The sequence below is a fragment of the Centrocercus urophasianus genome, unplaced genomic scaffold (genome assembly GCF_019232065.1).
Source record: "Centrocercus urophasianus isolate 14NV4802_14NV808 unplaced genomic scaffold, USGS_Curo_1.0 seq_11, whole genome shotgun sequence".
Taxonomy (NCBI): domain Eukaryota; kingdom Metazoa; phylum Chordata; class Aves; order Galliformes; family Phasianidae; genus Centrocercus; species Centrocercus urophasianus.
In genome coordinates this window covers 72,612,718-72,635,052 of record NW_024884253.1, presented here as the reverse complement: position 1 = coordinate 72,635,052, position 22,335 = coordinate 72,612,718, and the positions used below count along the sequence as shown (strand labels likewise).

General features: G+C 37.2%; 1 protein-coding gene across 2 annotated transcripts in view; it reads left to right on the top strand.

Moving 5' to 3' along the window:
* Window positions 1–22,335, top strand: part of CDH12 (cadherin 12) — a 130,464-nt gene that overhangs the window by 51,901 nt on the left and 56,228 nt on the right. The window contains exon 3 of one of the 2 annotated variants that reach the window (XM_042839731.1): window positions 19,454–19,573. The exons of the other annotated variant lie outside the window; for it this stretch is intronic. Within the exon in view, the coding sequence (XP_042695665.1) occupies window positions 19,454–19,573 (120 nt within the window). The remainder of the gene's footprint in view (window positions 1–19,453; window positions 19,574–22,335) is intronic. 2 annotated transcript variants of the gene reach the window in all.

Genomic DNA, 22,335 nt, shown 5'->3' with positions numbered 1-22,335 from the left:
CTGTGAAGGGAAGGGAAGGGAAGGGAAGGGAAGGGAAGGGAAGGGAAGGGAAGGGAAGGGAAGGGAAGGGAAGGGAAGGGAAGGGAAGGGAAGGGAAGGGAAGGGAAAATCTTAACATATCAGTCTAAACTGATAACTGCATAAGAAGTATCAGTATGGGTCTGCATGTGTTTATTATGTCTCAGTGTGTTATTTCACTGGCTTTGTACTAGCTGGTCTGTGCAATCATCACTCCCTGTTGGATTTCATGTAAATTCTGAGTGCAAGTGATACTTACTCTTTCAAAAGCATTTCATCCTACCAAACCACCACATGAAGTGATACCATATTCCCATTGCTCTGTGGTGTCCTTTTTCTAGCAGCCTTATTTTTCAGCCCTTAGGGACTGAAGCTGCATCTGCTGAGGAGCTGTTTCTGTAATAGCTCTCTGAAAGCCTATTGCAGGTAGTCTCTAATTAGGCACACCCAGATGGTGGGCACTGAGCAGATGTACTGCCAGCTTGGGGTATATATGGAAGAAAGTTTTCTTTTGCCTCCCCATAGTTTGTCTTTCTAATGGCTTTTCTCAATTTTTCTTCACAGTGTGCAACATTTGAAATGTTTGCTCACAGTTTCTGAATTATGGAACAAGTTTAAGCATTCTAATTTTTATTGCAGCTCTGATCTGTGGTTCTAAACATTCACAGTGCTTTATGTAGTCTAAACATATCGAATGTATGTAATCCAAATGCTGTCATGAGTATAACTACTCACCTGTGCTTTCCAACAATTAAGATTTTGTTCCTGGAAACTAATTAACAATTATGTTCATGCTGCCAGAGCCATAAGTAAGCATACTCAATTATGTCTATGTAGCCAGCCTTGCAGATTAAATAAATGCAACTAGCTGGAATACAGTCTGCTGTTTTCAGTCACTTGAGTAAATGGAAGAAGTAGATCTCTAGAGTGAGAAACATTTATTTTCTAACAGATTCTTTCCACCATAGAATCATACATGTCTAGCTACATCTGATTTTGAAAAACTTAAGTGCAGACTACTTACCCAACAACTCAACCATCATGTTTTCAGTGTTGTGTTCCATGCTTCATGTCCTATTTGCACTGCTGAAATTTTCTCAGCATTCAAGACAATGACAACTTTAACTTAAATGTTCCCATGCTATTTTTCCACTTTTATGATCCATGTCTCACATAGAATTAAGAAAAATAATCAAAGTTGTGCTGTGCAGCATCCTATAATGACCCGTGTTTCAAGGACTTTAGGTATCATATTACTACTCTATTGTTATTTTTCAAGTGCGATGATTTAATTGATTTAAAAGCAATGTTCACAGAAGCTGAGTAATATGTGATGAAAGAATTTGGAATGGTACTTAAGAACTCAAGAGAAATTTAAATATTGATGGCAAACTTTGTGAACAAGAATGCTATTCCTTGAGGGGTTTTTGAACACATCTTTACTACCTAACCATCAAGAAATTTAACTAAAACATGATTAAGTAACTATTTGTGTCAGCTTGAGTAACAATGGACTTTCACTGTGTATGGCTTAGTGTATTCCTGTATATTGCTCATTGTTTTGGCAAGTCTTTCAGACTTACCATTAAATATCTGATATGAGAGAGAATTATACTAATTGTTGATATGTGAATATGAGGGATGTCCACTAAACTGTTGCTTAGCCATGCTGCATCCAGCTGAAAAGCAAGGAAATAAGAGTTCTATAGCAAGAGAATGCTATTTACATGTCATGCTTTTAAAAAGAACAAAAAAATACACAGACAATCATTTGCAAGTATTAGGTTTTAAAGGCTAACATCAATAATTACCTCCATTTTTTTCATCATTTGACCATTACCAAGTTGCTGGGACCACCTGACAATATACATGCAGTCACTTTAAAAGCAATTTTATCAGTAACCATGTTGTATTTGGATATACTTTAAATGTAGGTAAAAAAAGACTGTTCAGTGAATAATAAACATAATTTTAAGAATCAATCCAACTTTGAAAATGCTGAGACACTGTTATTCATCTTCATTTCCCATTTAATCATTTTTGTATGTATCTTCACCTCTGACATTCTAATACAGAGACACATCAAAAATTCTGAGAAATCATAAGCAAAACTCCTTTGCAGTTTTTCTTGTCCAGTTGCATGCAGAGGACTGTAAAGCTGGTTAGAAGAGTAATTTCTCATAGATTTTCAAATTCAATTTTATAGACTCAGCATATTCTGAAAAAAAAAAAAAAAAATAAAAATGAATGAGCTTTCAGACTTCCAATACTTTATGTTAGCAAAATTAGAACTCTGAAATTCACTTGTGGCTAAGGAAAAATGCAAAGTTCTAATATGTATGGCAAAAAACTTTTTAAGTTTTTCATCCTAATGTACAGTGAAGCCAGCTGCATGATTGTATATCTGAAAATATATTTTAGTAAACACTGCATAAATAAGCAGTATTTTAATAGATTATGACCAACCAGTGCAGTTTTACTTCTCTTCGCATTTTTTGAATGTTTGTTTTGGGGCCATAATCAGGCAAATGCTGCAAAAATAATTATGATGATTCAAAATGTTACTATCCTTCTGGGTTACTATCCTCATTTCTAAGCAAGCAGAAAGAACTACATATACATTTCTGATCTGTTCTAGAGGCAAGTCATCTCTATCTTGGCTTGAGCTGCTACTAAAGGTTGCTCAATCTAAGCTGGAGCACATTATACTGGGTTCAGGTGCAGAGAGCTCACATCCAACATTTTGACAATTTAACTGTGCAAGATTTGACCTAGAGCAGGTGATTACTGGTATGAAAGTACATGGAGAAGCTAAAGGTAGTACATCTCCTGATCACAGAGGGTGCAACATAGCTGAGCTCTGTTAGCTCTGTTAGCAAAGGCCTGCAGAGGATCAACAGTAGCATCACATACAATCATTGACTGCATTAAGAAGCTGCTACAGACTTTAGAAATAGTTTAAGCAAAGCTGCGTGCTCTCTGTCTGAGGCAGTTTATGTTGGTGTTGTGGCTTTTCAGCTTTACCAAGCCAACCATACTCTTTCATCTCAACACAGTATGATGTTAAGCTGTATAGACCTAACCAAGTAATTTTGGATTGCCTGCTTCAGGAACAGAGATTGAAACAATGCTGTAAGCGGTCTGCATCACTACTTCTACTGCTACTTCTACTGGTGGTAGGGGTTGTATTTCTGGTGTTTGGGATTTTGATTTCTTTTATGTTTTTACTGACTTCATCCTTCTGATTTGTGAGTATTTTGTGCCTTTCACAATTAGCAATTCTGAAAACCAGAAAGCCAGCATGGACTTTATAAATGCAATTAACACTAAACACAAATTTCCCTTTGTCTTTTAAATTGAACTGATAAAACATCTACATGCCACTGATCATAAATGAATGCTAACTCACAGAATTGCAGGAAGGAGAACATTCACATTCAGACTGAGTTATATCTTTGTTATTAAATTATCTCTATTAGTCTGCCTATTATTTAGTGTTCTTAGTGTTTTCATTTCCTGTTCTTTCCCTATGAATAAGTTATTTATCTGGTTAAAATGTAATTAGTTACTTTAGTGGGGCCACAGGTATGTAACTGAGAATATAATTCTGCCTAAAGAATTTTTAAAATAAAATTTATAATAGTAAAAGTAAACTGGGGAAGGGAAGGGATAACAAAGTTTCTGGAACAAAGACATTTCTCAGAATAGGAATAAAGCAGAGAAAAAGAGCACAGCATATGTGGTGTTTTGTAGATTATCATTTCATATTTACTTTTAGTTTGACAAAATTCAGATATATGCAAATTAAAGAGAAAGTGAAAATAAAGTGAAGTACAGGACAGGGGCAGAACACTCACTGGCCTTTCTGTAGGCATGAGCCAGAAGTTTGCCCTCACAACTCGAAAAGCCAATTACATTCTGGGAAGCATTGAAAGAAGCATGATCAGCAGATCTCCTCTCTACTCTATTCTGGTGAGATTTCACCTGGTATTGTGCATCCAGGTGTGGAGTCCTCAGTACATGAGATATACAAATCTGTTGGAGTGCATCCAGAGGAGGGCCATAAAAATGATCCAAGGGATGGAATATCTCCCCAGTGAGGATAGGCTGAGAGAGCTTGAGCTGTTCAGCTTGAAGAAGAGAAGGCTCTGAAGAAGAGAAGGCTCTGGAGAGTCCTGATAGTGACAATTCAGTATCTAAAGGGGGAGTATAAGGAAGAAGGAGAAATAGTCTTAATCGGAGTCTGTTGTGATAGGACAAGGGGATTTGCTTTCAAATTAGAAGAGGGAAGATTTAGACTGGATATAAGAGAAATGGTTATTATGGGAAGGGTAAAGAAGCAGTGAAACAGATTGCCTAGTGTGGTGCTGGATACCCTGTACTCGCTACAGACATACTTATAGGAAAAGTCTTTGCTCTTTGGTCAGCCTGTACTCAGGGAACTAAGTTTGATTTTCCAATGGGTACAGCCACTGGCAAGTGAAACATTACAAAAATGGTCATTGGAAATGTAAGGAGATTACTACAGTCTGCAGCAAAGTCTTGCTATTTTGTTCTAGGCGCATCTTGAATCTTGATGGTCTAAAACTTGCCTGATCCCTCTAGATTTGGGAGCTAGCACGATTGATTACTTTGAAATTATTATCTATTTATTTATTTATTGGCCTGAAAAGAACCTGAGAAACTGTTACCAAGTGCTTTACTAGTAGTTGTATAATTCACCATGTACCATCTTGACAGTGTGTAGTTAACATATAAAAGCCTCTTATTACTATCATTAAGTTTTTATTTTTTAAAAGTACCTTATAATACAAAATACTACAAAGTACAAATTTGACAATATTTAAATTTCTTAAGTCAGTAACACAAATCATACATATATACGTCTATATTAAATTCATTCCACAATCCTTTTTTGTATCTATGTAAGTGCATACAACAAAAGAGGATGTCTAAATCTAGAAACAAGTTGAACTACTTTTGGCTCCCAAAAGGAAATTTAGTTGAAGGAAAAATCTGCAGTATAACAAATAAACTAAGAACTGGCTGTGAGAAAGTAAAAGCTGAAGTGTTCTGAGAATATACCAGGCAGAGAGGATGTTTGTCAAAAAGTGAGTCCTGCCAAAATCCATTAGCGCTGTCCTGAGTAAAGTGTGAGAGTCTGTAAGTTTAAATGGGAAACTCATTTTGAGAGAGGAGGCACTTGAGTTCCTTAGAGGACTTTGCTTGAAGGGTTTTCAAAAGTTGTGAAGCAACTGAAACCAAGAATTATATACAGGTGTTTCTTTTCTTGCTGCAATTTATAAATTTATTGCATTAAGTAGAGGAGCATTTGATTTGTGCATATATGAGGAATAAAGCACAGATATTTGCACAATGTCATCACCTCCCTCGTGCATACACAGCATGAGAGGCAGCTTTGGTCCCAGTGCTGTACATCCTCATTAGTGCTCATTTGTGCAGAGACTAATATGTCTTGTATATTAGGTGGATAGATGAGCACTATTTTGCCTATGTGGCTTTCTGCCCTGCTTTGGCTTATAGTCAGATGGGAAAGTGTCCACAGTTAGTGCCAGACTGTTTAGTCTTATTTGTTTGTGCTTTCTCTGCAACTGCAGTATTTATGCCTGAAAGCTCAAAGCACATTTGGTCTACCGACACTTCTGGGTCCTACATGAAACTCACATTAAGATATAATATGAAGATTAAAAGCAGATATGATTCTTGCTAAAATGAAAATCTGACCTTACATTCACTATTGTACATAGAGCACTGATACTGAGACGATAGGTGCAGAGCAATATACCTTTGAATTATAAGTGAAGTGATCATTTAAAATAAATAAGAATATGCGTGTGATTTTTTTTTTTAATTTAATAGATAGATCCAGTTCAAACTCATTTCTAAATTAAATCCGTATGTATTACAAATATGTTAGCTAATGTTAAGAAATTCCTAGTAATTTTGTAAACAAACTTAAACAGGAATGCAGAAGGAAAAAAATAGGATATTGAGGTGTAGGACTTTTTTTCTCCATTTTTTCTTCCTTAATTGCTCACAGGTTTTGCATCAGAACATGAGGATTTTTCCTCATGTAGGAAAGGGTAGGAACTTGTGAGTAAATGATAACAGTGGACAGCTTTACTATTTAGCAACATGCCAAATAATCTCCTCCCGTCTACTCTTCCTTGAGAAACAGATATTCTGACAAGTTTACCTCTCTAGATAAGAGTTAACAGAATATTCATAAATGCATAGGGCATAAATACAATGATGAACAGATATTGATTATTAAACAATATATATGAATAAGAATTTGAAAGCTTGCATGGACCAAATTCTGTATCCTACTAGGAGAATGGCACCATCTGGTGGATCTTTTCTTTGGAAACTTTCTAACGGAAATTATATTCATAATTTAGAGATTCTTCTTCTTCTAGAAAATTGAACATTTTAAAAGAAATGCTAATAGTTAAATCAGAACATAAAACATTATAGTGACTGATATTGTAATTGTTGCACTTTTGAGTTGTGGAATCCTACAGTAATTTCTTGCACAATACATGCTATGTCAGTATTTAATAGAACAAAGAAAATTACTTAAAAACTAAAATACTTGTCATGTTTACTTGAACTGTCTGCTCAGAGCCATGAGTACCTAGTACAGAAATAAGATATTCTGAATACAATAATGTTCAATAGATCAAAATAGTATGTAAATGTTGGGTTTGCATTTTGTTTTTAATACAATTGCCCTCATTTACTGTTTTATTATTTAAACTCTTTGATTTGGAGACTTCTGTGGTATTAATTTTTCACTTCCAAACATGACAATAGTCACTGCTAAATGCATTCAGTAGGATACCAGTGATTTGCAAGTCTCTCAGTCATCAGCTCCCCTGCAAATGACACAGGTCACAAGATGCACAGGGTTCTTTGAAGGCATCTTCTGCCTAACTTCTTACTTGCCCTGCTACATTACATTACTGTGGCTCTTCCAATAATTGAATGAACTGGATATACTCCCAGAGTTCTTTTCTGTCTAAACCACATGCACTCTTTATGATACCTTGCTACTGCATATTGGTCCATGATAAAGGAATTTAGGGAACCATTACTTAATGAAAATTTCCCTCCATTCCCTGTGTAATATCATAGACAAAAGTGTTCCAGAGGCCTTTTCCAAAAAGTTTTGCTCATTTTAAATAAGTAAGCAGTATTCTAACAAATGTAAAAAATTACTGTAATCAAATGAAATTTTGTTTTGTCCAAAACCAGCATTTGATATATGCTCAAGAGTTTTCATTGAGAAAAATATTTAGAATTACTTATGAGCAATAATCCACAATTTCAAAATTCAGTCACTGTTGGGAACTCCAATAGTTCTAGGCATGTAATAGGTACATATTGAAACTAACAAAGAAAAATTAATTAGAAGCTTTTACAAAATGTTCAAAGTGCACTCCCTTATTCAAAGAGCCATCACATGCCTACTGAGTTTCAAGGAAACCAGACTGTGTTCTGCATTATATTTAGCCGCTGTAACAAAGAAGTGAATGAGCCAGTTTTCTTTACTGTCTCTCTCAAATACCCACAATTCATGAATTATTATTACTTCTTTTTTCTTTTGATGATATAAAAAGCATATAAACCCATTTGGAAATTCAAGTGAATACACTTAAGCCAGACAATGAAACGTGGCCTGACATTGCTGGATTTCTCATTAAAATTCTGTATTGTTTAGGTAGTTGTGACATATGCTCATTTTTGCCAGGCTTTTGACATAAACTCTCTTGTTGGCAGTAGAGGTGATGGGGCCATAGAAAAACTAGTTGTGAAACAGAGTCAATCATTTGATACGCAGTGTATTTCCAGAAAGCACAATCTCTTATTTATCCTATAATTGATTAAATGGTTGAAGTGTGTCAGAAGAGCTTTTTCAAATATCACTGCAAAATATAATTAAAAAGAAGATGAAAACAGGAGTTAGGCTGGTCAGAGTTGAAGGTTGAACAGTTGATCAGTATTTGAATGTCAACATCTAGCAGTAATGCTCTCTGGAAGGAGAAAAACTATAAAAGAGGAATTTTTTCCTTTAAGGGGAAACATAGGGAAAGCTGTAGCTGCTTCTGGGGCATTTTATCAAGCAGGTCTTGGGAAAGGATTGAAGTTGGAATCCTCAGAGCAGAAAGAGACAGGGAGACTTCCAGTCCTGGAGGAAGAAGTTGAACGCAGAAGAAACATGGCTGGCAACATGGTAGTTCAAGCAAACAGGTTAATCAAATGTAGTAAAGAAAGCAAGAGAGAATGCATATTATATTTTCTTGCTCTGCAGTTGGAGTCAATGGGAATGGGAATAGGGCAACCTCAGATTGAGTCTTCTTGAAACTGCAAAAGGTACCGGTATGCCTCTGTAGCCAAGGAGAAGGCCTGTAATCACTCTGTGTGAAGTGTCACTGTTCTTTGAAAAGAAGAGAACATTTTAAGCAGCTGGAAGAAAGAGCTGGCACTTTCATTGTTTTGATTTTGGCTTTGCTCTTAGATAACTTTCCTTGTGTTACAAGTCTTAATGGATTTAAGAGGAGGAAGAAGAACTGACCATGGTGTTACTGCTCTAAAAAGCTATGAGCTGAAAAAAGGGAACTGGTCACACACAGATGGTGGAGGTTTCGGTACCTCTTTTCCTGCAGAAAAATCTTCAAATGCATGTAGTCCACGTAATCTAAAGGATTCCAGAGTAGTAAAAACAAAAGAGCAATGTTATTCTGCTGCAGGAATAACAGATTGTTCAACTGAGCTACAGTATCATCCTGTGCAGTCTTCTGAATGATCTTATTTGTTCTAGGTCTGCAGTAGTTAATAAAATGAAAATGAATGCTAAATACAATTTCTGCCTTATGCCTGAGGCTCATTACTAATTATCACCACTGTTGCATAATTTTGATCTCATTTAAAGGATTGGTTAAGATGACAAATGTGATTGTGTCTCACGGAGAAGAAACTAATGTAAAAAATGTGTAGACTGAGGATGTAATAGAATCATAGAATCATTAAGGTTGGAAAAGACCACTGAGATTATCTAGTCTAACTGTTGACACATCATCCCTATGCGCACTAAACCAAGTTCCTTAGTACCACACCCACTCTTTTCTTGAACCTCCAGGTGGTGACTCCACCACTTCCCCGAGCAGCCAGTTTCAATACCTTTCCACTCTATCTGAGAATAATTTTTTTTCAAAATATCCAACCTGAACCTTCTATGGTGCAACTTAATGCCATTACCTCTCATCCTATCACTCTTTAGCAGGGAGAATAGGATGACCCTCACATTGCTACAACCTCCTCTTAGGGAACACTAGTGAGCAATAACGTCTTCTTTGAATCTCCTCCAGACTAAACAATCCTGGTTGTCTCAGCTGCTCCTCGTAAGACTTGTGCCCCAGGCCCTTCATTAGCTTCATTTCCCTTCTTTGGAGATGATGTCTCCCCAGGGCCAAGTACAGAAGGACAATCACCTCTCTTGTCCTGCTGACTGCACTATTTCTGATACAAACCAGGATGACATTGGCCTTCTTGACCACCTAGGCATATTGCTAACTCATTTTCAGCCAGTTGTCAACGAATACTCCCAAAATGCAGAACCTGGTACCTGGTCTTGTTGAACCCTCAATCCATCCATCCAGCCTATAGAGATCCCTCTGTAAAAGCCTTCCTATCCTCAGGAAGATTGAGACTTCCAGCTTGATGTCATCTGCAGACTTACTGAGAGTGAACTCAATTCCTTCATCCAAATCATCAATGAAGTTAGTAAACAGGGCCAGCTCCAATACTGGCCTCCAGAAGAGCATCACTAGTGGCCAGCTACCAGCTCAATCAAACTCCATTCACTACTACTGTCTCAGCCCAGCCCTCCAGCCAGAGGGAGGGCCCAGCAAAGAGTACACCTGTCCAAGCTGTTGGCTGGTAACTTCTCTAGGACAATACTGTGAGAGACAGAGTCAGGGGCTTTACTAAAGTCTAGGTAGATTAAATCCACAGTCTTTCTTTTGTCTACTAGGTGAGTCACCTGGTCATAGAAGGAGATTAAGTTGGTCAGGTAGGATCTGCCTTTCATGAATCCATGCTGGTTGGGACTGATCCCTTGCTCATTCCACGCATGCTGTGTAAATCGAGATGATCTGGTTCATGACCTTCTCTGACACACAGGTCAGGTGGAAATTGGCTTGGCAATAGAGTAAAAACAGATTTTTATGTATTTATTTATTTATTTTTAGAGAAATGTTACTTCTCAAAGGCACATCACTTTGCAAAAAGAACCAAGATGTGTTGGAATGGGATAATTTCTTGTATACATCTACAATGAGATGCATCTGTGACAGGTAAAAGGATTTTCTGTATTTTAAGAGTTCCAAGTGAGTTCAACCAGCCATTTGGGATACAGAAAGCATTGTCCATGTAGATAATGATTTGAAGAAAAGAATGTTTGAAGAATCATACAAGCAAGGTTTTGAATCTGTATATCTCCCTGAATGGCTGATCAAAATCCATCTAATTATAAAATCATAGAAACATAGAATACCCTAGGCTGGAAAAAAACCCACAACAATCATAGAGTTCAACTCCTAGCTCTGGGCAGAACTACCCAAAATCAAACCATCAAGACATTGTCAGCAATTCTTGAACAACAACAGGCTTGGTAGAATCAAGTCTGAAAATGCTATATTTAATTTCATTTCTCTGTTTAAGTAACGACATGACAGAAAACAACTGATTTTATCTGGAGTGATAGCTCTAAATTAATGGTCCTTCACTATCCAGGGTAAAGAGAGCTTTCTTCCTAATGATGAACACCCTTCCTAGCAGGGTTTTACAGTGAGAACTGCGGAATAACATGAGCTTAAACTACAGCTCATTTCACATTTTAATTGTAAAAAAGATAAGAATCACAGAATCATAGAATGGCCTGGGTTGAAAAGGACCGCAATGATAATTGAGTTTCAACCCCGCTGCTATGTGCAGGGTCACCAACCACCAGACCAGGCTGCCCAGAGCCACATACAGCCTGTCCTTGAACGCGTCCAGGGATGGGGCATCACCACCCTCTGTGTGAAGAAGCATAATTGCATTTTGCTATAGGATGCACACTATTATATTAGCTATGAATTCAGTTTTGTTTCCCAGTCTTACCTGAAAGTAGGACTTTGAGAGTGGAGGTCTGGGACTTTGGCTGATCTCTAACAAGTAAGAGTGGCCTCAATGTGATTACAGCTTTTAACATCACCTAAAACCCCATGGCTACTGGCTAGCTCATCACCACATCTCCTGTAATTCTGTTTTGAAGTTGGGTAGCCACAGCCCACTCAGTCGATGATGCAGACTGCCCCATAAGCATTCAACCGTTTATTTTTAGATGTAAGGTGAGTAAAGTTTGAATTAATAAATAAACACTGTTTACCTTTTGGGGTGGATAGGTACATTAACTTTTAGAGTACTGAGATTGAAATTTCAAGCACCTGAACTTAAATTGTAAAACTTCAGCAACTACAATTCAGACATGCTGATGAAAACAATAATCGTTTTTAAAAAGAGCTCTGGGAGTAATAGTCTTCATCAAGCAGAGAAGTAGGTCTTTCTGTCCATTGCTAGAAATCCCTCATACCCTTAATCACATTTCCTACTTGCCAAAGTGGTAATTTATGCTGAAATTCCCGTAGTGGCTTGCATCTTTTCAGAGATTAAAACTGAGTCATAAAGCACAGTAGTGTTACTACAGTTTTTTTGTTTTGTTTTTTTTTTTAATTAGCAAAGAGTTCATTCACCTAAAAATTCAATTCCCAATATCTTGAAAGTATTTACCATCTAGCTGATTATGCACATAGAAATGTTCCAGGATAGGTTTTACCACAATAGAACCACTTATATACATTTATATAATTGTATGGGAACTGCTGAGTCACGGCCTGAACCTCTGATTGATCACCTGAGGTGAGCTATGAGTCAGCCAGAGGAGCACAGGTGCAGGCAATTCATCTGTGCTGCTGGAAGACCTATTTAAGAGCTGGCTATCAGTGGGGAAGGATCTCTTTTGGTGTTTTCTGTCAGTGAGCCTAGCATATGGGTAAGCCTTCTATTTATTCTCTCTTATTGTTTTAGTCTTCTTTGCCTAACTCTCTTGTTCTTTTTGTGATTATAACATCTTACTATCTATTGATTATACAATAATCCTTTTAATTTCCCTAAGAAATGGTTTTATTCCATTTGAGATATGTGCTTGTCTTTCAGTCTCACTTTTTAATAGTGCTCTATGTTGCGGAGATATACATAGATTTTCATTGATCAGGAATGATCGTATAAGGGAAACTGACCATGTCCAGCATGTAAAAAGAAAGGAAACTAGCCTCTATTTACCATCTGAGCATTTAATGAAAACAAACTAAAGTTATTTTAACTGACATCCAAATGGATGGCATTTATTTCACACTAATTTTTTTTTCTATGTAATGCTGAAACTATCCTACTGCTACATTCTGAATGAATCATTTGACATTTGAAGAACTGATGTGTGAAATTCCAGCTTATGAAAAACACTGAAGAATAAAATAATAGAAGTACATAATGATAGACTTTCTCCTGAATTTTTATATGACGTCCACCATTTTTGACATAGGTTTATTAGGTCACCATTTCAAGACCCTTGACATACCTTAGGAATCTATCAGCAGCTCTTAAAAGAGAGAGAGAGAGAAGAAGAAGAAAAAAAAAAACTTTTCCTGGTAATCTTTCATGTAACACTGAAATGATGGATGCTGTCATAGCTGATAATAACAGATGCTGTTCAGCTAAACAAAATGACAATCAGCAAGTTTCATTAGCATTAATATGCTAGGACTCAATTCCAATATATCAATAACTTCACTCAAACTGATCATAATAATTAGCCTTTTCTTTGAGTATGTTTATCTGGATATTTTGATCACCCTGAAATCATATCACAGATTAATAAATGAATAACGACTCTTCATACTATTATTCTGGGGTTAATTTTATTTCCTCAAGCCCTTAAGACTTCAGTGCACTGGATGTGACTAACATCTATTGTTTCATAATTACATACAAGTAGATATTTACTCTGTTGGGGCAAACACCCTAACACATACAGCGCTGTTGGCAACATGCACTAATTCACATAGCACTTTGATATCAGAAATATTCTTTCTTTGATGTGGCAACTCCACTTCCTTGCAAAACACAAACTAACCTAACCAAATCATGATTTAGGGGTTCTTCTAGCATAGCTATTTTGATTGGAGGATATATTGTTGTTTTTATCTCCTGCAGCCTGGTCGCTATGAATATATAAGCAACATTAAGTCTCTGTTGAGTCATGACCTAGAAAGTTACCAAGCAGTAAAAATAATGAAAGCAAAATTCAAGACTAAGTTTTCTGTTTGCTAAATTTTATGAGTCCATATATTTCATATTAGTAAGAAAAAAACAATTCATAGACTTGAAAATGAAAAGAAAAAAAATCACCCTCAAGAGATGCATTTCTTAAATAGATGATCAAGCTTGCAATTTGCTAATTGGGTCTTGTGCTCCTCTTTCTACATTATTTCCAGCAGTTGCTTTACCAGGCTACTCCTTTATGTGCATATTGGGTAAAGCCTATTAGCTGCTATTTCAAGCTCCTCATTTGCTTTGGAAGTGCAACCTCTGTAAACATTATCACAGCCCTGGGACTATGTAAGCAGCTGGACGTCTTTATAAATAAATAAATAGCCTAAATTAATAAAAATAAATAAAATAAATAATTATGCAGTACTAACAGAGGCATTATTAGCTTAGCCAGATTGCCTGCCCTCAGTGGCTTAACTCTGTCTGACCCCAACAGAAGGGGATGGGAAAAAAGAGGAAAACAAAATAATTGCCTTGCTGATTTCCAAGATAAATAATTATCTGAAAAACACACAGCTGTATGTTTCCTCTGCTTACTCTTATCATATGTGAGGGAGATAGGGATGGCCAGGAGAAAGGGACCTATTAATTAATTTACAAGAAAAACTCTGAGAGACAAAAACATTGTTAGTAATAAAATCCATTGACTCTTTCTAAACTCTTAGCTTGGCTTTAAAAAGCGTTTACTGCATAAGACAGAAGAAACAAAAAAAGTGTTTTTCCACAACACTGTGTACTCCATTTCGCAAAAAAAAAAAAAAAAAATGTCTTGACACTTAAAGTACTGTTCTCCTGACAAAATGAGACTATGTACATGGTTCAGCCTAACAAAAACTGTCCTGAAAGTCAGCTTCCATGCCACCTGAACTGCAGGCACTGAAAATCAAATAGTGTTATTTGAGAGGTACTGGAAATAGGTTTGATTATGCACTAAATGTGAGACATGCAACAGCTCTTAGCTGGAAGCACAGCAAATGGATTTGCAAAAAGCTGCTATTTCAAAATATCTGCTATAGCTGCTATATCAAAACTTAAAGCAGGGAATGATAGCATTTCTTCTGTAGGTATGGCTGCTTCAGGCCACTGAGGTCAGAACCAGTTTGAATTGGTTTGCATCAGAAGTAACCAATCAGAACTGATCAGAACCAACCTGAACTGGTTGGAACCATCCCCTACATCAAATATTTGTTGATTGCATATCAACTATTAAAATACAATTGTTTTTAAATGTTAACTTCCCTCTATGTTATTTCTAAGCAATAAATATTGTAATTTGATGCTTATTCGATTACCCTATGTAATGCATATAGTTGCATATTGGAATTATAATAATAATATAATAAATAATAACTATAATAAATGTGATCCCCTGTGACTGGCCAATGACTGGCTAGAACTGAACTTGGCCACTAAGGTATAGGAAAACAATAAATATTTTTATAAATATATCAACAGCAAGAGGAAGGCTAGGGAGAATCTCCAACCCTTTTTGGATGTCAAGGGCAACTTGGTGACCAAGGGTCAAAATAAGGCTGAGGTATTTAATGCCTTCTTCGCCTCAGTCTTTAACAGTAAAACTTATTACTCCCTGGGAATACAGCCCCCTGTGCTGGTAGATAGGGATGGGGAACAGAATAGACCCTGCATGATCCATGATGAGATGATTTTGGACTTGCTCCAAAAGCTGGATGCTCACAAATCCATGGGGCCAGATGGATTGCACTCTAGTGTGCTGAGGGAGTTGGCAGATGTGGTTGCCTAGCCACTCTCCATCATTCTTCAGAAGTCCTGGCTAACTGGGGATGTCCCGGTGGACTGGAGACTGGCAAATGTGACACCCACCTTCAAAAAGGGCTGGAAAGATTATCCTGGCAGCTGCAGACCTATCAATCTCACCTTGGTACCGAGGAAGATTATGGAATGGATAATCTTGGGACCCATCATGGACCAATTAAAAGTCAATCACGGGATCAGACCCAGTCAGCATCTGTTTACAAACAGGTAGATCCTGTTTGACAAACCTGATTTCATTCTATGACAATGTAACCCACTTAGTGGATGAAGGTAAGGCTGTCGATGTGGTCTACCTGGACTTCAGTAAGGTCTTTGACACTGTCCACCACAACATTCTTATGGAGAAGCTGGCTGCCCATGGGTTGGATGGGCATATGCTCCACTAGGTGAAACACTGGCTGGATGGCCAGGCCCAAAGAGTTGTGGTCAATGGAATTAAATCCAGTTGGCAGCCAGTGGTGTCCCCCAAGGCTCAGAACTGTGTCTGCTTCAATTTAACATCTTTATTAACAATCTTGATGAGGGGATTGAGTGCACCCTCAGTAAGTTTGCAGACGATACCAAGTTGGATGGAAGTGTTGATCTGCCTGAGGGGAGAAGGGCACTACAGAGGGACCTGAATAGACTGGATCAAATGACCAAGACAAGCTGCATGAGTTTCAGTAGGGCCAAGTGTCAGGTTGGTCACTGTATTTTGGTCACAACAACCCCAGACAACCTTACAGGCTTGGGGAGGTGTGGCTAGAAAGCTGCCTGACAGAAACGGACCTTGGTGTACTGATGGACAGTCGGCTGAATGTGAGCCAGCAGTGTGCCCAGGTGGCCAAGAAGGCCAATGGCATCCTGGCTTGTATCAGGAATGGAGTGGTGAGCAGGACTAGTGAAGTCATCATGCCCCTGTACTCGGCATTGGTGAGGCCTGACCTCGAGTACTGTGTTCAGTTTTGGGCATTTCAATAGAGAAAGGACATTGAGGTGCTGGAGCAGGTCCAAAGAAAGGCAACATGGCTTGTGAGGAGCTTGGAGAATATGTCCTGTGAGGAGAGACTGAAGGAACTGGGGCTGTTCAGTCTGGGGAAAAGGAGGCTTAGGGAAGACCTTATTGCTCTCTTCAAATACCTGAAAGATGCTTGCAGTAAGAGCAGGGTTGGTCTCTTCTCACTGGTGACAGAGGACAGGATGAGGGGAAATGGCCTCAAGTTTTGCCAGGGTAAGTTTAGTTTGGATATTAGGAAAAAGTTCTTTACATGAAGGGTTGTTAAGCACTGGAATAGGCACCCCAGGGAGGTGGTTGAGTCACCATCCCTGGATGTGTTTAAAAGCCATTTGGATGTGGTGCTCAGGGACATGATTTAGTGGAGGGTTGTTAGTTAGGGTAGTATGGTTAGGTCATGGTTGGACTCAATGATCTTTAAGTTCTATTTCAACCTGAGTGATTATATGATTCTGATCCTATGTTCATGCGTTAAAGATTTACAGCTCCACTGTCCTGTGCTATGTCTGGAAAACAAAACAAAACAAAAATATCTGAACCAACAACAACAATAAAACCCACCATTTTAGATCCACTTTTAAAACTGTATTAGTTTTATGCTTTACAGTAAACTAGAAAACTTATTGGCAGTGCTTGATAATACTGAAAGGATGAGAAAACAATTTCAGAATACGTGTTCTGAAAATTAGCTATATATTTTAGTTAATATATAACTGATGGCCCATTAAAAAAAAAAAAAAAAAAACTTTACCTCTCATAGAAATGCAAGCTTTACATGCTACCTATTGTAGAACATGTTAAATATGGATTAATACAGTTGAAAGTGCTATCACTGGGAAATACTATTTTTCATATTCAATATTTTCAATGTATCTAGCTAAAGGATGACTTAGAAAGTTTGCTTTAATAAAGCTTAGTTTATAAATCACCATTTATTCTTTCTTTTGTATAATGGCAAAATTATTTGTAGTATATATGTACAAAAGTATGTAAACTAATATTAGTAGGCAGCTAAGAACTGGTCTGTGAGGGACCATCAGACACCTAGGTCAGCTGCAGCATTTTCTAGCAGGTTGATGGCTGTTATTCATTTCCTTCACCTTACAGTCTCAACTTTTTTGCATAGAAATAGATATAGATTCAGCTGTGGTGTTTCACATGCCCACATTGCAATACTGGTCTGTGCTGCCAGGCTCTATGTGCTCAGCCTGTGTCTGCAAATAATCCTGGCATGAAAGTCACTGTCCACATTGTAGAAATCAAATATTAATAGGTATCATGATCTCCATCATGAAAGTACACCTTCTGGTTTATTCTCTATCAATATATATTTGTTTTAGGAAAATAATTTTTGTGTTGGAGGAAAATGATGCTGGTATAGTGAGAACAAGGAGTCTGGTCATGATGGTTTTGGAAAGAGAATCCAGTCACTACTCCACAAAAAGGCTGTTGTTTAAAGCATTCCTAGGGCTTGTGATGCAAATGTTGGGGTAGAGAATGAGGTCTCAAACCAACTCCCAGCCACTGTGGCTTTTATATGAGTTTACTTCCAGCTTTTGTATTTGTGAGCCTTGTTCTGTCTGTCCTGTTCTCTTATGCAGAATATTGCCTGCTTTAAGGTTCAAAGCAAAAGTCTTAGTGATATGCCAGTAAAACTTTGTCAATTTACATATAGAAGATAACTAAAATTAGCTCCCTTTTCAGTGACCAGCAGGGCATCAGAAACGCATGTCCTGGCCTAAGAGGAGACTTGGAAATATGTGTCTTTGTAAAAGTGCAGGATGTTTCAAATCAGTCCCAAAGCACTTGCCAGATAGGCCACTTCTGGTCAACCAGCTTAATTTCAGACTTCAGAACCTGGGAACCTAATTTTTCCACCTGTGAGGGGAACAAATTTCATTCAAAAGTCAAAATATATGGAATGGATGAGCAACTTAGGGATAGGAGGAGGCTGCTAATATGTTAAAAAGTAGTATTTCTTTCCAAAGGAAAAAATAGACTGAGTTTTTTGTGTTGGAAAGATGGTAAGATACTGCAGAGATGAACGGAGACAATCTCATGGATACCAGAGATAGGTTCTGTACTGTGTGATGAGGAAATCTATGTGATGATTTGTCAGTGTAATCATTCCAAAAGGAACAGACCTTGCCTTTTCTTCCACAGGGGTAGAGTCCACAGGCGGCCTTCAAGTGCTTATGTAATAAGTGGCTTCTGTCTTCTGCGGATTCTAATGTTCATTTTCACATAAGATCATAGGAAACATTAATTCTTCAAATTTAAATGGAAAGTCTTGATATGTGGCTGTATGTTTTGTTGGAAAATGTAGTTTGAGCACTATTTTAATTTTGGGACAATAGAGATGGGTAAATTAATTAGCAACCAGGGGGAAGGACAAGAATTGTGTGTAGAACAATTGTCACTAAAAATGATTTTTTGTTTTCTCTCTTTCTGTCTTCATGTGCATGGCTCTGGTAACTGCTAAATCAGAGCATAACGCAGATTATTCCACTGAGTATGGTCTCTAATCATGACTGAAAACTGTGCAGCAAAGGGAGGCTCTACTTCCAGGGTGCTTGTGTTTCCAATTGAACTGTATTGGAAAGAGAATATTGAAGTCCAGATTTCATAGACAACTGACTGAACTAACACCCACTTTCAGTTTGTAATGTGAGTGTGAATTCAAGCACTGCAGAACTAACCTTAAAGGAAACTGCATTATAGTTTTTTAAAAGCACTTAGAGATTGGTTCATTTACAGGTTCAGGATTTGCTTGAACAAACATTCCTGTCAAAGTCAAAGCACGTATTTTACTTGTGCAGTTGTCTGTGCACACACCTTAAGGATAAGTCCATCATTTCACAAAACTAGTATTAAAAATCCAGTCTTCTGCTTTCCCAGATCTCCTTCTTATATATGTTAGATTTAAAAAATAATAATTGTGAATAATGTATGCATCATAAATTGTTTATAAAAATCTTCTGATACAGGACTTCTCCTTTCCTTCCCATTTTTCCTCAGTTGTTACCTAGATGGATACTAGCATGGGGCTGAACAACTTTCTACTTTATTCTTACCTTGTATCCAGTGGAACAAGAGTTACAACAGAATCTGCTAGCAGCTTTACTGATGTGTCTGAAATGTCCACCATCACTGCTCTATACTGAAATTTTTATTACCTATGTTTCTTTGCAGGTGCATACGTGCTCCAAGTAAAGGCAACAGATGCTGATGATCCTACCTATGGAAATAGTGCCAGAGTGGTGTACAGCATTCTTCAGGGGCAACCCTATTTCTCCATTGATCCAAAGACAGGTAAACAGTTTATCAGCAATACTAGAAGATTTAACCTTTGGATTTCAATTTGTGTTGGCAATGTCAGTGAATAAATATGGGCTATTTTGATAAGGTGAAAAGATAGTGGAGTTACATTGTACTAAATTTTGTTTTGATTGTGGACTGCTGCTTTAATGAATTGCAATCTGTTCCAGAAGCAAAAGAAGCACCCTCTTCCAAATAATCCTGGAATATCTAAAATATGTATACATTAAGGAGTTTTTCCTGATGTTTTGCCATTCGTTTACAGATAAAGATTCATCTGCTGCGTGCATTACAATTTTTTTTTTTTTTCATGATTCAGTTTTTTGTCCCAGGTCTTTATTCATTTTTTCTTGGCAATTTTAATGCACTAAAGTTACAGTCCAGATTTCCCTAGAAATGATTGTTTTACTGTATTGAGCTAATTTGAGACTGTGCAACAGCTAATCATCTCCTGTCCTCCTCTTTTCCTGGGGCATAGCATGTCTTATGTTACAGAATGTGTGAGCAGAAGAGGATGATGCATTTAAAGAGACTGATGTATTTGGGAGGTTGGTAGACCTGTTAATAAGGTATCTCGTCCTATATTTTTAAATGTCACTCTTGTTTCTATATTTAGCAGTTCAGTTAAGGAACCAATAACCTACATGGTGATTGCCAAGCATTGTGTCATCCTGAATGTGTTACAGGGATAGTTGTCCATATGCCTCTTTCAGCAAATACAGTTTCTCCTTCCAGTAAAACTGTCCTTGAATGTCAGATTGTGTGTTAAAGAGCCTCTCCCCCTGATCAATCAATAGCTTGGAGGTAAGAGCCACCTAAGGCCATTAGTGCACTATCTCCAGCAGGCACAATCTTTTGTCACATGCTCCATTTAGCAGAAGATTGTGTTGCAATTTGCAGTCAGCAACTTTACTTTTAAAACTGAAATGTGACTTCTTAAGTGTCTTGGGAGAGCTGAAAGTTTTACCTTCATACTTTTTTTTTTATTATTATTATTTCTGTCTTGTAAAGAATGAAGAGGTAGTAAATGGTGGTAAAGACAGTTACAAGCCACAACTTGACTTCTAGTGCAAGTTTCCCAGGAAAAAAAAAGCAATGATTATTAAGTAAGAACTTCACCCTGCACACCAGCACTTTAAATGGCTGTAATATCATAGAAATTTAGTGTTTCCATACCTATCTATTAATACTTGTCTTATATTAAAATATTACAATATGAGAATTATCTCTGGATTTAACAATGTCTGTAGTATAAACAGTAAGTGAATAATGATGTCTTAATTTCTTGATCGAAAATCCAGAAGTCTCAAGCACCATTATAGATCCTCAGGTATTTCCAGTGTTTTATTTTATAACTGAAGAGACAATGCAATAGTTTTTATTGCAGAGTCTTGCTGCAGAACATTTGCCTTGAGTGTTTGTGATAGAAAAAGGAAAGAAAGTCATTTTGATACAAAATGACAGACCAAACTCAGAACTACTGGAAAATGGATAAACAATTTTTTGTTGTTGTTGTTCTTTTTGTTTTGCTTTGTTTTATTTTATTATTTTTTTTTTTTTGCCATCTCTTGCTCTCTAGTGACAATTTTCAGGCACTGTGTTGTAATTATTTAAAGAACACTAGAAATCAGAACATAGGATCAGAGCAAAGGCTCATGTTACCTTTCTTCATGTTTACAAAAGTGATTGTCTGTTCAACTCTAGATAAAATAAGGCAAGAGTTTAGTCATGCATTCCCACACTATTCTCGTAGTCTCCGACAATTTCTTCTTCCGTACTTCTTCGGTGGCAAGTAATGTCCCTGTAATGGAAAACTCTGAAAGGATTTCTCTCCATTACTGGTCCACTTCCCAGTAGAATTGACATGTCCAGGTGCATCATATCTGCACACTCATTGACTGCAAAATCCACAACAAAAGTTTTCTTGGATGAAAAACCAATTCTCATTCTTTGAAATCCAACACCTCTTAACTTCTTTCTTACCTTGCACTTCTTCCATTGTGAGAGGCTGTGAACAATTCACTCCTATCAATAATTTTGAAGTTCCCCATTAAACTCTGAGGAATACTCATATCATATTCTCTCCTAGTTGTCTCTTTTTCAGAATGAAGAATTTCTCAAACATAAACCATTCCATTACACTGCTTCTTCTCCTCTGGGCTTCTCCCATTTCTGCAGCATTCTTTTCAGCATCAAAGGGTGAGAATGCACACACACTGTTCCAGAAAGCAGCTCGTGTCATCCAAAAGATGGTTTGACCATCATTTTGTTTCTTTTTTTTTTTTTATTTTTAGCTGGTAATTTTGCAGAAATTTGTATTGCTGCCTTAAAATTATATGGTAAAGTATTAGTGGTCAAATCACTGATTAAATTTTTATATGTGAAATTATGGTTATACTTGCCATGCATATAGCTTCACATATAATCCTTTGTCTAGTTATTATTGATAGATAATTTATTCTAATATGAATTTAGAAATAGTCTCTAGTGATTATGGATTTGAATGTGATAGGTGCCTTTTTGCTCATGTTTTGATGATGCTGGCTTTTTCAGCTGTCTTTAGGGCTCTGCTGCAGGGAGGCATGACTGTGTAGGAGCAGGAGAGCAAGCTTATGTTGCTCTTGCAGGAAGGTTAAATACATTACTATGTCTGCTGGAGAGCAGCTGTTGGAGCAGAGTATTCTGAGGCCTCAAACTTTATATGTGGGAGTTTATTTCCAATGCTGTAAGATTGTTCACCTGATGAAAATTGTAAC